General features: G+C 50.5%; 1 protein-coding gene across 1 annotated transcript; it reads right to left on the bottom strand.

The window, feature by feature from the left end:
- Positions 1–86: 86 nt before the first annotated feature.
- On the bottom strand, positions 87–14,333 carry Kifc1 (kinesin family member C1). Its single transcript, XM_041634439.1, has 11 exons — positions 14,160–14,333; positions 7,119–7,256; positions 6,930–7,029; positions 6,211–6,264; positions 5,455–5,505; positions 4,881–5,278; positions 3,274–4,053; positions 2,318–2,608; positions 2,148–2,221; positions 1,985–2,060; positions 87–289 (listed from the first exon to the last, which is right to left on the bottom strand). The coding sequence occupies exons 1-11, from the start codon at positions 14,175–14,177 to the stop codon at positions 245–247; spliced, it is 2,025 nt and encodes a 674-aa protein (XP_041490373.1). The 5' UTR covers positions 14,178–14,333; the 3' UTR covers positions 87–244.
- Positions 14,334–15,622: the final 1,289 nt, after the last annotated feature.

Raw genomic sequence — 15,622 nt, 5'->3', positions numbered from 1 at the left:
GACAGACACATGGTGCTTATGCACACACACCTAGGCAAAACAATTATACATAATTTTAAAAAAAATCTAAGATTAAGGAAAATGTCTTAAGCCTGCAACAAAATGTCTTTATTTGATAGTTAGGTACATAATGTTGTCCACCAAATAAAAGCATCTTTCACACACACACACACCAGGTACACAGACACCAAAACACAGATACATGCACACTCGCTTGCTCGGGAATCAGGCACTGGCTCCAGCTTCATTTCTTATTAGCCTGAGCGGTACCAATAACACACTGGTTCACCTGTAGACAATAAGGTTATACAAGATCAAGTTTGCAAGGTAACTGGAACAACCTGTCCATTCCACCCCTAGCCCTGATGCTGGGCTGCCCTCTGAAATACTGAAATAGGGGCTATGAAAGTAGGCTCAGCCTGGCTTCCCTTAAAGACAACTGTCCCATGTTCGTTCACTAAGCCTGGAGGAGGTCAGAAGCCCTATAGTACTGGGTAGTTTTTATGTCAACCTGACACAGCCTAGCTCTCATTTGAAAAGAGAAAACCTCAACTGAGAAAATGTCCCATCAGATTGGCTTATGGACAGACAAGTCACTTAATTTGTGATTGATACAAGAGGACCCACAACCCTATTGTGGGCACTATCACCTAGGCAGGTGGGTTCTGTGGATAAGAACAACCATCTATAATGAGATCTGGTGCCCTCTTCTGGTATGCAGGCAGGCATGGAAGGAATGTTGTATACATAATAAATAAATAAATATTGAGCCGGGCGGTGGTGGCGCACGCCTTTAATCCCAGCACTCGGGAGGCAGAGGCAGGCGGATCTCTGTGAGTTCGAGACCAGCCTGGTCTACAAGAGCTAGTTCCAGGACAGGCTCCAAAACCACAGAGAAACCCTGTCTCGAAAAAACAAAAAAAAAAAAAAAAGAAAGCAGGCTGAGGAGCAACCTAGCACTCAGGAGGCAGAAGCAGGCGAATCTCTGAGTTTGAGGCCAGCCTGGTATGCAGAGTGAGTTCCAGGACAGGCTCCAAAATTATAGGAGTGTTTTGCCTGCATATGCAGAGAGTGTTAGCAGATCCTCAAGTTAGAGTTAGGGATTTGTGAACCAACATGTGAGTGCTGGGAACTGAACTCAGGTCCTCTCCAAGAACAGCAAGTTCTCTTAACCACTGAGCCATCTGCCCAACCTGTACATCACTTTAAAGCCGCCTCCCTCCATTTTGAGTCAGGGTCTCTGTACATAGCCCTGGCTGTCCTGACACTAGTTCTGTAGATCAGGCTGGCCTCAAACTCAGAGATTTGTCTGCCTGCCTCCCTGTGCTGGGATTAAAGGTGTGAGCCACTACCACCTAGCTTGGGGGCTGTTTTTCAGAGCAAAGTAAACAAGGGACAAAAGTACATACACAGGGAGGGAGTCAGAGCACAGACAGACACATCTACACAGGGAAGGAGTCAGAGCACAGACAGACACATCTACACAGGGAAGGAGTCAGAGCACAGACAGACACATCTACACAGGGAAGGAGTCAGAGCACAGACATATCTACATAGGCTGTGTGGTCATTTCTTCTAAAAATATTAATTCAGAAGGCAGCAGTTAAAAATGGAATCAGTGTGCAGTACCCAAGATGCCTATCAAGTTTTAATTGTTTGGATAGATGTGCCCCAGCCTAGAAAACAGGAGTCATGATGGAGATGCCTCTGAACAGCCAGCTGACATATGGGCAGGTGTGGTGCTTTAAACGAGAAGGCCCCCATAGGCTCACACATTTGAATCCTTGGTCCCAGTTGGTGGACCTGTTTGGGAAGTGTAGTGGGGGTGGGAGTCTTTGAGATTCCAGTCCCAGTCTCTTTGTTCTCTGTCTCCAACCCCATTCACCTGCCTTCTGCTGTGCCCCATTGCCATAAAGACCATGAATTTGAACCCTCTAAAACTGTAAGCCCCCAATAAACTAAGACAGCAGGGTAGCAATAGTACCTTGGAGGCAAAGCGCAGTGAATTGAGAGACTCAGAGACATTCTCTTCCAAAGGGGAAATGTTCACAAACATGAGCCTGTGGAAAGAGAAGGCCCACACCAGCATCAGTGGTCTGCCAGGCTGAACACACACACAGCCCCTTCAGTCTGTCCCTTCTACTCACATCTTGGCACTGCCACCCAGCGAGTTCTGCAGCAGGTAGGTAAGCTTGCTGTTTCGGTAAGGTACGTGAGACTCCTGAAGGGTAAGGGCACAGGCAGTTAGGCCAGGACAGGATCTCCACAGCTCATGGTGGCCAGCCCCTGCCTTACCTGCCCATGCATCCACTCCTACCTTATTGCTCAGAGCCATTATGACCAGTCCCAGTGTAGACAGACTGCTGTTGATAGCCTGTGTTTCCCGAAGACGGTCACGCTCCCCAGGGCCTAGGGCTAAGCCAGGGTCTAGCCGCTCACTCCCAGCCAGATCTATAAGGTTGAGGGGAGCGCCACACTGCAGGCCCCGAGCAGCATGCTCTCCAGAAATCTGCAGCTGGAACACACTGTGACTGCGTGATGATCTCTCATTCTGGGCAGTGCGGGCCACAGCCCGATTCTGGCGGGCCAAATGGAGCAGAGCCTCCACCTGGGGATTGTATTAGCAAGGCATAGAGGCAGTCACAAGTTAGGCCACGCTGATGGAAGTCTGGTAATGATCCACTCCTGTCCTCTTGGAGCAAAACCACAGACTAGCAGTATGAGTACAAACACATTCAGACAAGAGCCTGGGGCGGGTCTATTGTCCAGGCCTGCAATGCCAAGCACTTGGGAGGCTGAAGCAGAACTGAAAGTTCAAGGGCTCCTTGAGAGACAGGGGGAGTTCTAGGCAACTTGGTGAGGCCATATGTCAAAATTAAAACTGACTAGGTATGGTGGCTTGGGTCTATAATCCGCAGCACCCAGAAAGCTAAGACAGGAAGATTGTATTGAGTTCAGAGTCAGCCTGGGCTGGAGTGCAAGATTCTCAAAAGGAATAAAAGGACAGCCCAAGCGCATCCCTGCCTGAAGAGCACCAGAGCCCTGAGACAAAACAGCCAGGTAACCATCATGGTTGGGGTGAAGAGCAGGAAGAGTCCTGATGCCCCTGGGAGGCGTCTAGTGGCAGTCGCCCCTCAGATGCACCACTTGTCTCTACCCCTTGCAGCTAAGTCTAGTGACACCCACGCTCGCAGCCCATCCTTTGTCCTTTGGTATGCTCTTATCTACACCACCCTGCCCACTTCTCCCACTCCAGCCCCCACTCGCCCTCACCTCTTTTTCACAGGAAACAGGGACATAGCGTGCATTGGTGACGGTGAGCTCCTCACTCCCTGGACCTGCTCGACGAATCTCACACTCGCCTCCTTGCCCCTTCCGGGTCCCAGTGGCTAGCAGGTCTCGGACAGTCTCATTGTAGATCTCTACGTAACTTGCCACAAAACTGTATGTCCAGCCCTGGCCACCCATTTCCTGGGCCACGGAGAATAGATGCCGCAGGGCCCGAGGGATCAGCCCCTCCAGTTGGGGGTCTCCCCCAGGCCCACCCTCCATAGTGAAGGTCTTGCCACTGCCTGTCTGTCCATAGGCAAAGATACACACAGGGTAACCATCCAGTGCTGACTGGACAAGCATGGAGATCTCCTCAAACACTTCCTCCTGCTTGCTTCCTGGTGGGAATACCCGATCAAAGGAGAAATCATGGCGGGTAGTGGGTGCTGGTGCCCCGGTCAGGGTGGCACGTCGATCATCAGACCGTGAGACGCTAAGGTGGGTAGGGGGATCAGAGGGTCCAGCAGGGCCATGGGGAAAGAGGAGGAAGCCAGGGGATGGAGTGGGCTCCCCTGCAAGGACAGGGCGCACCCGGCAGAATACCCGGATATTGCCCTTGAGTTCCTGCAACTGGTTGTGGAGTCGACGGCGCTCCATCTCCAGGCCATGTAGCCGGTCTCCTTGTTCAGCCAGTAAGGTCACCTGGGCTGCGGTCTTCTGCGTCAGAGACACCACTTCTGCTTCGCTACTTGACAGAGCGGTTTCTGAGGCCTGTAACCTCCTCTACCCAGAGCAGAGGAACAGAAGGTGGGGTACAAAGAGTAATTAGAACAAGGATTATGCCAAAACGGGGTAGGTCTCTTGTTGCATGGTTGTCACAGTCCGGTAAAAAGATAAGAAAGCCGGGCGGTGGTGTCGCACACCTTTAATTCCAACACTTGGGAGGCAGAGGCAGGTGGATCTCTGTGAGTTTGAGGCCAGCCTGGTCTATAGAGCTAGTTCTAGGACAGGCTCTAAAACTACAGAGAAACCCTGTCTCGAAAAACCAAAATAAAATAAAATGCAGTAAGAAAATGGGTGTAGAGCTGCTTGGACTACAGATCGATCAGTGAATAAAAGTTTCAGTGTGAAAGCCCTGAGCTGACACTCCCAGCATGCATGGAAGAAAAGCTGGGCATGGCTCCATGTACCTATAATCCCAGCGCTGGGGAGCTGAGATGGGCAGATCTGGGACCCTGCTGGCTAGCCCAGCCAAAACAGTGAGCTTCAGGTTCAGTGAATCCCTCACCCCTTGCTGCCAAAAAGAGAAAGAAAGAAAGAAAAAAAGGTGCGGAACCCCAGCTCTAGGATAAGGAGTGTGAAGAGCTGGCCAGGAAGACGCCAGAGTGGCTCAACAAAGGGGGACGTGCTATCAGAAGTGCCAGACGTGGGCCTCGAGTCATTAGAGACAGTAGTGCCAGCTAACTGGAGCTCAACAGACTTCATGGACACGGGAAGAGGGAGAAATGCCCGAGATGTGAGCAGGTAGCCTAAGGAGATGGAAGGCCTCCTGAGGTTTCTGGGAGCCTGAGGAGGGGAGGGAGGCAGCACTGTGAGAGTCCAGCCCTTACCTCTTGCTCCTCCAGGCGGGTGGCCAGTGCCTTCTGTTCCTCCTGCAACTCCAGCTTTTCTTTCTGGAGCTCCTGAACCAATCTCTCCTTGGTACCCAGGCATTCCTCCAGCTCCAACACACGGGCACACAGAGTCTCTAGTTTCTGCTGGCTCTGCTCAGCCTGGGTCCGAACACTGGCCAGCTCCCCTGCCAGGGTGTTCCGCTCTGTCCCCAGCACTGTGGCCTGCTCTTGGGCTTCTTTGAGTTGCTCCCGAAGCCCCTGGTTCTCCTGGTCCAACTTCTGAGTCTTCTCCCGATAGCGTTTCAGCTCTTCATTGAGGTCACACAGCTGGCCCTTCAAGTCCCAGGCAGGACGTTTACCAGGTCTCTTCCCTGCCACCATTGGGGCAGCTGATGCTGACAAGGCACAGAAGAGGTATGGGTCAGGAGTCTGCCTCTACCCACAGGCCTCTAGACCTCACACCACATCCATCTCTCTCTTCTCCAGACAGTAAGGCAGCAGATCTTTTCTGGGCACTCAACACCTCAGCTTCCCATCCCAGCCTCTCACCCAATGTTTATGTGTCACCTACTGCCAGGCTTCTGGGCAGGAGCAGCAGGAGCGGCCTTCGTGTTCTTCAGCACTAGAGAATTAGAGTTGACATGGAATCATAGGTTGGACATGCTAGGACACACCTGAGGGCAAGGCTGGAGAATTGCCAGTTCAAGGTCAACCTGAGCTCTAGTGAGACTCTAAAGAACAAATAAGCACAAAGGCTGAGCAGTAGAGAGCAATGATGCGCGCTCTCTCTCTCTCTCTCTCTCTCTCTCTCTCTCTCTCTCTCTCTCAGAGAACCCAGGCTTGGTTTCCATCGTCCCTGTCAGGAGACTCAGAACCATCTGTAACTCTAGCTCCTAAGGATTCAATACCTCTGTGCACATACCTGCTCATACACATAAAGTAAAATTAAAAAAATAATAGATCTTAAAAAGAAGCCCAAGCCGGGCGATGGTGGCGCACGCCTTTAATCCCAGCACTCGGGAGGCAGAGGTAGGCGGATCTCTGTGAGTTCGAGACCAGCCTGGTCTACAGAGCTAGTTCCAGGACAGGCTCCAAAGCCACAGAGAAACCCTGTCTCGAAAAACCAAAAAAAAAAAAAAAAGAAGCCCAAGGGTCGTGTGTGGTGTGACTTCATGGTAGAGCATTCCTGACATGTGCAAGGCCCTGACTTGCTCCCCAACACCACCCCTCCCCTACAGGAAAGACTTGCAGGACCAGAGCTCCTCAGCAGCCACTCTCCCTCACAGGGACCCAAACCCCTGGTCAGCCCCACCTTAAGCACTATTACCTGAAGCAACAGTAGCACAACCACGAGGTCCTGTCTTCTTAGGGCCTTTCTGAGCTGTCCAAGGATGCAAGAGAGGAAAAAGTACAACACCCACTGCTGTGGGACTCCATCAGACAACAGCCTGCCAGGCCCATGGTGAGCACGGGCTCACGTACTCTAGTGCAGATGAAAACTGTGCAGCCCCTTTCTGCTGGATTCTGGTCCCGTTCCCAGCGCACATGGAGGACTGCGGATTGCTGCTCTTACTGTGAGTTTGTCCCCAGGTAAATAAACCTTTGCTATTGCTATCCTCCATTCTGGGCTATTGTGGAACTCTTCAATATGGCTACAGCCCACTCTTGGGTAGCATACAGATACGTATCTCCAGGGTTAGAGAGAACTCGCCTTGTTCTGCGAGTCTCCAGCCAGCTCCTAATGTCCCTTGTAGGACCAGACACAACTCACTATTATCAAAGCTCAGCCAGTAAAGAGTAGGCAGAGCGATGCACGCAGTAGCTGCTATTCTTCGTGTCTGCGTTCACAGCGTGTCTCCCCAGACTCTTCCCAGGCAGAACGGCTACCCCTGAAGAGCTAGACTTCGGAGAAGAACTTAACAACCTTTGTGCCTTTGAAATTCTGAGCCAAGTAAAAAGTTAGTATTGACTCAAACTAGATAAAATTTGGAAGAAAAAAGAGAGCGGTTCATGCCTCACTCTTGGTCCAACCCACCCAGAACCCACCTGCAGTAGGGCCCTGTGTCTGTGACACTGTGCTGAGCACTGGTCCTCTGGGGCGGGATGTGTCAATTTTAGTCACTGCACCCAGGCCTCGTGTCCGTTTCTGGGGAGAGATAAGGATGGGGTTCCACAGTGACCTGTCCTTGTCCCTCCCACCTCTTTCTTACTCTCTGCTCTCCAGACACATCTCACCTTTGCAGGCTCCAAGGCATCCTCCATCTGGTCAGGACCCCTCTTGAGTTTGCTTCCTGGAAGGGGCAGTCGGGAGGAGGCCTTGACCAGGTTTGTCTTCAGCTCGAAGTTCCTCTTCACTTCCAACAAAGGGGGTCTCTGTTAGAAAAAGAGGCTCTTAAACCAGGACCAAGCTGGGCATGGTGGCACATGGGAGGCAGAGGCAGGCGGTTCTCTGAATCTGAGGCCAGCTTGGTCTACAGAACGAGTTCCAGGACTGCCAGGACTAGGCAGAGAAACTCTATTCTAGAAAATCAAAACAAAAGACAGGGTCAAAGCCCACAAACTCCTCTTTTTTGGAGCCCCCCAACCTTAATTTTCATTATTGACTATCAGCAAGCATTAACTGAGTTGGGCTGTATGCCAGTTACACAGTGCAAAGGGATGGCGAGCATACGAGGAGTGGGGCTACCTGCAGGGGGAGCTAGAGGGAGCTGCCACAGCTACAGAACGATATCCTGGAAGACAGACTAACACACAGTACAGCCAGGAAGCCAGCAGGCCTTTCTAGTTAAAGCTGGGACCATACAGTAAAGGAGAGGGCCCCTTGTCAGGAGGAGCAGGCTGTTTACAGAGTGCCATTTTAAATGCGTCCTCTCTAGACACCACTATCAACTACTTAATTCTGCAAACGGGGGAAGGCAGACACCAACTAGTGGAGGTTGTTAGACCCCTCAGACTGCTGTTAGCCACCATGTGGATGGTAGGAATTGAACTCAGGTCCTCTGCAAGCCAAGTGTGCTAAGCCATCTCACCAGCCCCTCAGCTTGCTCTCTTATACATCCGTGGCCTTATATCCTGTCCAATGATGGTGCCACCCATAATGCAATCTTCCCGCATCAACATAAATCAAGACAATTCCGCAGTTAAAGTTTCCACCACTCAAGTCCAAATGGATCAAAGACCTCAGCATAAAGCCAGCCACACTAATCCCAGCACTCAGGAGGCAGAAGCAGGCGGATCTCTGTGAGTTCGAGACCAGCCTGGTCTACAGAGTTAGTTCCAGGACAGGCTCCAAAGCCACAGAGAAACCCTGTCTCAAAAAACAAAAAAACAAAAAAACAAAAAAAAAATCCAGCCACACTGAACTTTATAGAAGAGAAAGTGGTAAGTACACTTGAACGCATTGGCACAGGGAACCACTTCCTAAATATAACCCCAGCAGCACAGACACTGAGAGAAATAATGAAAAAATGGGACCTCCTGAAACTGAAAAGCTTCTGTAAAGCAAAGGACATGGTCAACAAGACAGAATGACAGCCTACAGAATGGGAAAAGATCTTCACCAACCCCACATCAGACAGAGGTCTGATCTCCAAAATATACAAAGAACTCAAGAGATTGGTCATCAAAAGATCACATAATCCAATAAAAAAAAATGGAGTACAGATCTAAACAGAGAACTCTCAACAGAGGAATCTAAAATGGCTGAAAGACACTTAAGGAAATGTTTAACATCCTTAGTCATCAGAGAAATGCAAATCAAAACAACTCTGAGATTCCATCTTACACCTGAAAGAATGGCCAAAATCAAAAACACTGATGACAACTTATGCTGGAGAGGTTGTGGGGGAAAGGGAACACTTCTGCACTGCTGGTGGGAATGCAAGCTGGTACAGCCCCTTTGGATGTCAGTGTGGCGATTTCTCAGAAAATTAGGAAACAACCTTCCTCAAGACCCAATAATACTACTTTTGGGTACACATCCAAAGGATGCTCAATCGTGTTACAAGGACATGTGCTCAACTATGTTCATAGCAGCTTTGTTTGTCATAGCCAGAACCTGGAAACAACCTCAATGCCCCTCAAAGAATGGTTAAAAAAAAAATGTGGTACATTTACACAATGGAGTATTACACAGCAGAAAATAATAACGACAGCATGAAGCTAGAAAACATTATTTTGAGTGAGGTAACCCAGACACAGAAAGACAATTATCACATGTACTTGCTCATAGGTGGTTTTTAAACATAAAGCAAAGAAAGCCAGCCTACAAACCACAATCCCAGAGAACTTAGACAACAATGCGGACACTAAGAGAGACTTACATAGATCTAATCTACATGGGAAGTAGAAAGTAGAAAAATACAAGATTTCTCATGAGTGAACTGGGAGCATGGGGACCTTGGGGGAGGAATGGAGGAGGAAGGGGAGAGGCAGGGAGGGGAGCAGAGAAAAATGTAGAGCTCAATAAATATGGAATAAAATAATAATAATAAAGTTTCCACCACACATGTTCTCAGGATCCAATTCAGGTGGTCAAGCTTGGCAACAAGCGCCCTACCTCTCACCAGCCCTTTAAAGTACAGTCGGACGCAGTTTTAAGGATGAACAGTTTGGGCACATGTCCTGTTCAGATCAATGGGACACCAGAAAGGGAGGAGGAAGCCTGCCAGAGGGAAGGAACTGCTGGCTGGTGTTGTGATGACAAGTCTGGATGCTCAGGGGACGAGGCACTGTGATCTGGAGTCAGGAGAACTGAACTGTGGATCACACATAGGAGCACTCTCTGACCCTAGCACTCAGGAGACTGGGACAATAGGGTCATAAGTTGGAGGCTGGCTTGGCTGGATTACAAGCAAGATCTTGTGGGGAGAACAAAAACAAACAGAGGTAGGAGAGAGAAGATGCCTAGCATCCCATGCAGAGACTGTATTATCCATCCACAGGGGCTGCGAACATCTGCCTTCTGGCAGACACAGAGGAGTGGTGCACCCCAAGTCCGTGCCTTCTCTGTGCATATTTTCTAGGGTAACTGCCAAACTCTTGAATCGTACTGAGTGCCTGGGACAGAACCTAACTCACTGCATCACTAGATGCATCACCTAGTGACTAAGTGCAAAGGATGCCTTTGGGTACCAGGGCTGCACGCTGATGGGACTCAGTGAGACTGTTTCCAGGGTCTGAGCACTGAACACAAGTCCCTGGGGAAAAGCAGGTGAGCATTAACAAAGCTGGCGGAAGCCAGTGTTGGTGTGATTAGGAACTGGCTGGGTTTGGGTGCGCAGGAGCTAAGGTAGTCTAAGCTAACCCCAGCGTGCCAACTACAGTTCATTACAACAGCGGAGGAAGGTCTGATTCAGTTCAATTTTTTTTAACTATTGCTCTGGAGCGGGGGCTGGGTGTTGAGCAGAAACCTGAAGGTTTTGGGGGGAACTGAGAATTAGCCAGCCCACTGGCCAGAATCTGTAGTCTGCCCCAAACCCAAATCGCTTGTATAATGGCTGAGCCTGGGGTGTCAACCAGATGGACAGAAAGTATATACAGTAATTGAGCCCCTGAGGACAGATATGTTGATTTCAACACATAAAGGGCGAATCTGGTGGGCAGTGGTGGTGTACGCCTTTAATCCCAGCAGTTGGGAGGCAGAGGCAGGCGGATCTCTGTGAGTTCTAGGCCAGCCTGGTCTACAAGATCTGGTTCCAGCCGGGCGGTGGTGGCGCACGCCTTTAATCCCAGCACTCGGGAGGCAGAGGCAGGCGAATCTCTGGGAGTTCGAGACCAGCCTGGTCTACAAGACAGGACAAGTTCCAGGACAGGCTCCAAAACCACAGAGAAACCCTGTCTCAGGAAAAAAAAAAAAAAAAAAAAAAAGAAAGAAAAAAAAAAAAGAAAAAAAAAAGATCTAGTTCCAGGACAGGCTCCAAAACTACAGAGAACCCTGTCTGGGGGGGGAGGGGGAGCGAATCTGGAAAGCGCAATGAAGCCTGGAGAGGGGTTCTGACTACATAAGCCCTGGCTGTCCAGGTGTCGCTGACAGTGTGGGGAACTAGTCAGTTCACCTAGTAGTGAACTTAATGCAGGAGAAGAACTAAAACATTTAATGACACCTGCAGGTCATCACAGTGGAGTCCTGCAAGAATGAGTTGTGATGGCACAGAATGTGAACCGCCTCAAACTCCTACACACATTACAAAGCCTAACGAACCAAGCTGGCTTGGTCTGGCTTCAGGAAAAGAATCTTTGTAGGTGCGGCAGGTGCCTGTGGTTCCAGTTACCTGAGAAGGGAAAGAGGTCAAGCTCAAGGCTGGTCTAGGCAACTTAGCTTGGCTGTGTTTACCAGAGCTGGAAAAAAGACAAAAGACTTTGGGAATAGCCCCTGAGTACTGTGTGCAGCCAAGAGCCGCTCAGTCTCCTGCACAAAAACAGAAAGAGACCAGCAAGGTAGTTCAGAGGTAAGGGCACTGGCTGCCAAACGCAACACCTAAGTTCAGCACCCAGAAAGTTGTTCTCCGCCTGACCTCTGCAAGAACGCATGGCACACGTGTCCCCCACCCCACAAGACTTAATACACAGCTTTGCTAGGATAAACTTACAAGCTGATAGCCGCACCACGACTTGAATTGTATGGTGATGCACACGGACATGGGCCCGCTATGGCCGTCTCCCTCAGCTACTGTGCACTTCAGCTGACTTTGTGCAGAGGTGTTAAAAGCTGTCCTGGCCAGCAATCTTCAGTATATAAAACCCAGGTCAGCCTCAGCTACACGGGTTGGGGGCGGTGGGCTATCCTTGAAAAGCCTGTCCTGGCACTAGCTCTTGTAGACCAGGTTGGCCTTGAACTCACGGAGATCCGCCTGCCTCTGCCTCCTGAGTGCTGAGATTACAAGTGTGCGCTCTATCACCGCCCTGCCAGTGGTAGGTTTTTGTTGGATCTCTTTCCCAATTTCCATTAACTGCCACATACTATCTAATGATTGAGTAGTATCAATGATTGTGCACATCAGGCTAAGCCATGAACGAGGTGGAACACGAACACGTGTGTAGATGACAGCGGTATACCACAATGTCAAAGAGGTTAGACACCCCTGACAGTGATTGTCTAAAAGATGATGCCAGGGCTGGAGAGATGGCTCAGAGGTTAAGAGCACTGACTGTTCTTCCAGAGGTCCTGAGTTCAATTCTCAGCAACGACATGGTGGTTCATAGCCATCTGTAATGAGATCTGGTGCCCTCTTCTGGCATGCAAGCATACATGGAAGGAATGCTGTATACATAATAAATAAAACTTTAAAAAAAAAAAGATGATGTTAACATGGTTCCCATATCTTTCTACAAAGAAAGTGACATCCCCCATTTCCCCCCCCCCAAAAAAGTCAGGCGTAGCAACCAGACACTTTGGTGGCACAGCAGGTGCATCTCTGAGTTTGAAGCCAGTCTGATCTACATAGTCAGTTCTAGACCAGCCAGAGCAACATGGTTAAGACCCTGTTTCAAACAAACAAACAACCTTATTGCTGATGAAAAGCATTACCTTTGGGGCTTGGTTTTTGTCCTCTAGTCACTTATTTATTGTGGACACCTCCAAGCACTATAAACGGTATTTCTCTCCCTTCTATAAGGGCAGAGGCGGTGATCGACTCTCAGAAGCATTTAACATTCACTACAAGGAGACACACTCAACCCTTTCTCTCCAGAAGATCCTAGACGGAAGTTTTCCACTCTGCTCAACCATACAATCAGTGTACAGCAGACACTACAATTTCCTCCAACCCCCCAAAGCTCCTCTCTCCACAGTGCTTGCTCCCTGGCAGATACTGCCTTACACTCACTGCCCTGCTCTTTGAAGCAAAATTTCTGGAAAATGGTATCCAGAGCAGGGTTTCTCCACCTACGGGTCGCTCCTTCACAGGGACATAGCAAAACTACAGCTAACTGTTTTCCTTGTGGGGTCAGCACAACATGAGGAACTGTATTAAAGGGTCACAGCATTAGGAAGGAAGAACCACTGATCCGGGACAGTCATTGCATTGAATTATATTTTCTAAACAAATTTCACTTCCATCGTCCCCCACACTGCCATCCTCAAGCTGGGCAGCGGTGGTACATGTTTTTAATCCCAGCACTTGGGAAGCAGAGGCACAGAGTTCTGGACTAGCCTGGTTACAGAGCAAGCAGCTTCATGATTTCATAACATGTTTCTTTTCTTCATTTGTTGAGACAGTGTATCGCTTGCCTGCAACTCACTCAAACCCTGTCTTAGCCTCTTCCGGTTGACCTCAGAAAGGTTTTGTTGCTTTTGGCAGGCGGGTTTTTGGATTAAGGGTTCCTGGGTGCTTGCCTAGCACTGCAGCACCAAGCTCCTCCTTCCAGCCTTTAGTCCCCGAGCGAGCATCAGTTATGGTCCTCCTCCTCCTCCTCCTGGCTTTCTTCCCCTGAACTCGCCAGAACCCTTTCTCAGCCGGCATTCACTGCCTTCCTACAGAGTTACACAGCTTACTGACTTCTGCCTCCCCAGTGAAAATCAGCTCAGTGGTGGCTGGTGTCTGTCTCCCACATAAGTACAGCTGTGCAGGGCATGCAGAAGATGATCTGCAAGTGTTGCATCAACAGATCCGAGAAACCTCTGGCATTTTTATGGTCACCTGTCACAGTGTCTCCTTTTTGGCTGAGTACCAGAAAGTCTCTCCAAGTTGAATGCTGACTGTGGATCAATCTAAGCTGAAATATAGTAAGCAAAGAATGCAGGCTGGCATTTCCTGTCACTAGAGTTCAGAACGTTAATTGTAACACATACACCTTAGATGGGTGTGAGAGGAGCGGGATACCCATAAAGTATTCAAACAGTCTCACTGGGCAAAAGAGATGAGAGAATAGTAAGTCCTTTGTATAGATCGCCGCATATCTCCTCTCCCTTCCTCCACCCTGATCCAGCAGCAATGAGAATCAACACAACAGAGCACCGGCAGAGATGTGCCTTGGGACAAGGGACAAGGCCTCTCGGAACCCTCGCTTCTCCCACAAGGCTATCTGTAAAGAACTGAGACGCAGAAACGCGTCGGATCCGCTTGACAATTAGAAATGGAGAATGCTGGAGATAGCTAAGCGCAAGCACGACGGGGGCGGCGGGCCAACATCAATGCGACCGTCTTGGGCGTCTCGCTGCCTGTCGCCTGCACGGCCTCGGCCGTCCCAGTGTACGCCCGAGACCGTACGGCCCTCCCCTGGCAGCCGGGCATACAAGCCCCGGACCTGTCCCCAAGGCGCCTCCGCAGTACTCACCTGCGCCTGCATGTTCATTGCGGTCCGCACAGGACGGGATGCAAAGGAAGAGAACAGGGGGACGGCGCCCCGGGACCTGCGTCCTCTCACGGGCTCGTGAGACGCAGCCCGAGCGACAAAGGGGTCTGCAACCGGGCCACCTGCCACACCCGCCACTTTTGAATTTCAAACCGCCGCGCCGTGGACTCACCGCTCAGTCCGAAGGGGCCAATCCGCGCCGGCGACACGGCCGCGAACCAATCACAGCGCCCTCCGCCTGCGGGGCTCCGCCCTCTCGGCGGTTCTAGTTCCCGTCACCTCGGCGATGGAGAACGGGACCCTGGGATTCCACTTCCGTATCCACTTTTCCTGGCCCCTCCCCTCCTGGACGCGGAGCGCGCCGCACTTCCGCTAGGTCACGTCGGACGTGCGCGTGTGTGGAGGAGTCCGGCAGGGGAGGGGTCTGCGGGGGACGTACGGCAACGCGCATGTGCAAAGGCGCCCCCCGCAGCGCCGGGGAGGAGCGAGTGCCACCCAGCGGACCGTGCGGGAAATGCACTCTTCATCGCCTACCCTCTGGACCCGAAACGCTGCAGCCGGGTCGCTCAGGTCCGAAAAGCGGGAGCTGCTTTGCTGGCGCAGAAGTAGGTCTGGCGGTATGACAACAGGTGTAGCGTTTACCTAGAGTGCTGAGACCTGAGTTCAATCGCCAGCGTACGAGAAAAGGAATAAAAGAAAGGAGGTGGGAGAAAGCACGAGAAGGCGAGCAATCAGAATACGAGACTCTTGCAGTGTGAAATATCATGCAATATGGTCGTAAACCGGGCGGTGGTGGCGCACGCCTTTAATCCCAGCACTCGGGAGGCTGAGCGGATGGATCTCTGTAAAGCCAATCTGGTCCACATCGTGAATTTCAAGACAGCCAGGGCTCTCTGGAGAGAGAGAGAGAGAGAGAGAGAGAGAGAGAGAGAGAGAGAGACCCTTTCTCAGATAAATAAATAGTGTGTTTCTTTATATCAAGTTGTAAACCCCTGCCCAGTGATCTGATTTTTTTTTTTTCCGAGACAGTGTTTCTCTGTGTTACAGTCCTAGCTGTCCTGGGACTAGCTCTTGTAGACCAGGCTGGCTTCGAACTCACAATGATAGGTCTTCCTCTGCCAGGTCTGAATTTGTCTTTTATTGAAACCTGCTTTTTGAGTTTATCTTTCTTAGCATGAAGCATGACAGCAAGGTAAACGTGCTAGTGAGTTTTTCCATATGCAATGGGCTGACCTGGCAGCTGCAGCTCTTGGGGAGGGGCTGGCTCAGGTGGGCTTGCTGCCGCTAAATTGTCCGCTGACGGTAGAGCTCCCCTGTTGGCGCACTCACAGGCGTCCGAGAAGGATACATTAGAACAGGGAGTATAAACCAAATGGCCTCTGTATCAATTCAAATGAGAGAGGCTTACCCACAGCTAGCCTGCGATCCTCCACAGTGAATCTCTG

Source organism: Microtus oregoni, unplaced genomic scaffold, assembly GCF_018167655.1.
Source record: "Microtus oregoni isolate MIOR12 unplaced genomic scaffold, Mior012 000046F_ref0000063, whole genome shotgun sequence".
Taxonomy (NCBI): Eukaryota; Metazoa; Chordata; class Mammalia; order Rodentia; family Cricetidae; genus Microtus; species Microtus oregoni.
The sequence above is the reverse complement of the archived record's forward strand: the minus strand, read 5'-3'. Positions and strand labels throughout refer to the sequence as shown.

What these genes read in the sequence shown, in the direction of transcription:
- Kifc1 (XM_041634439.1), bottom strand. An exon ending in CTGGGTGGCAGTGCCAAGAT is followed by an intron (nt 2,061 to 2,147) that starts GTGAGTAGAAGG and finishes CTCTTTCCACAG; the next exon opens with GCTCATGTTTGTGAACATTT. An exon ending in CACTGCGCTTTGCCTCCAAG is followed by an intron (nt 290 to 1,984) that starts GTACTATTGCTA and finishes TATTGTCTACAG; the next exon opens with GTGAACCAGTGTGTTATTGG.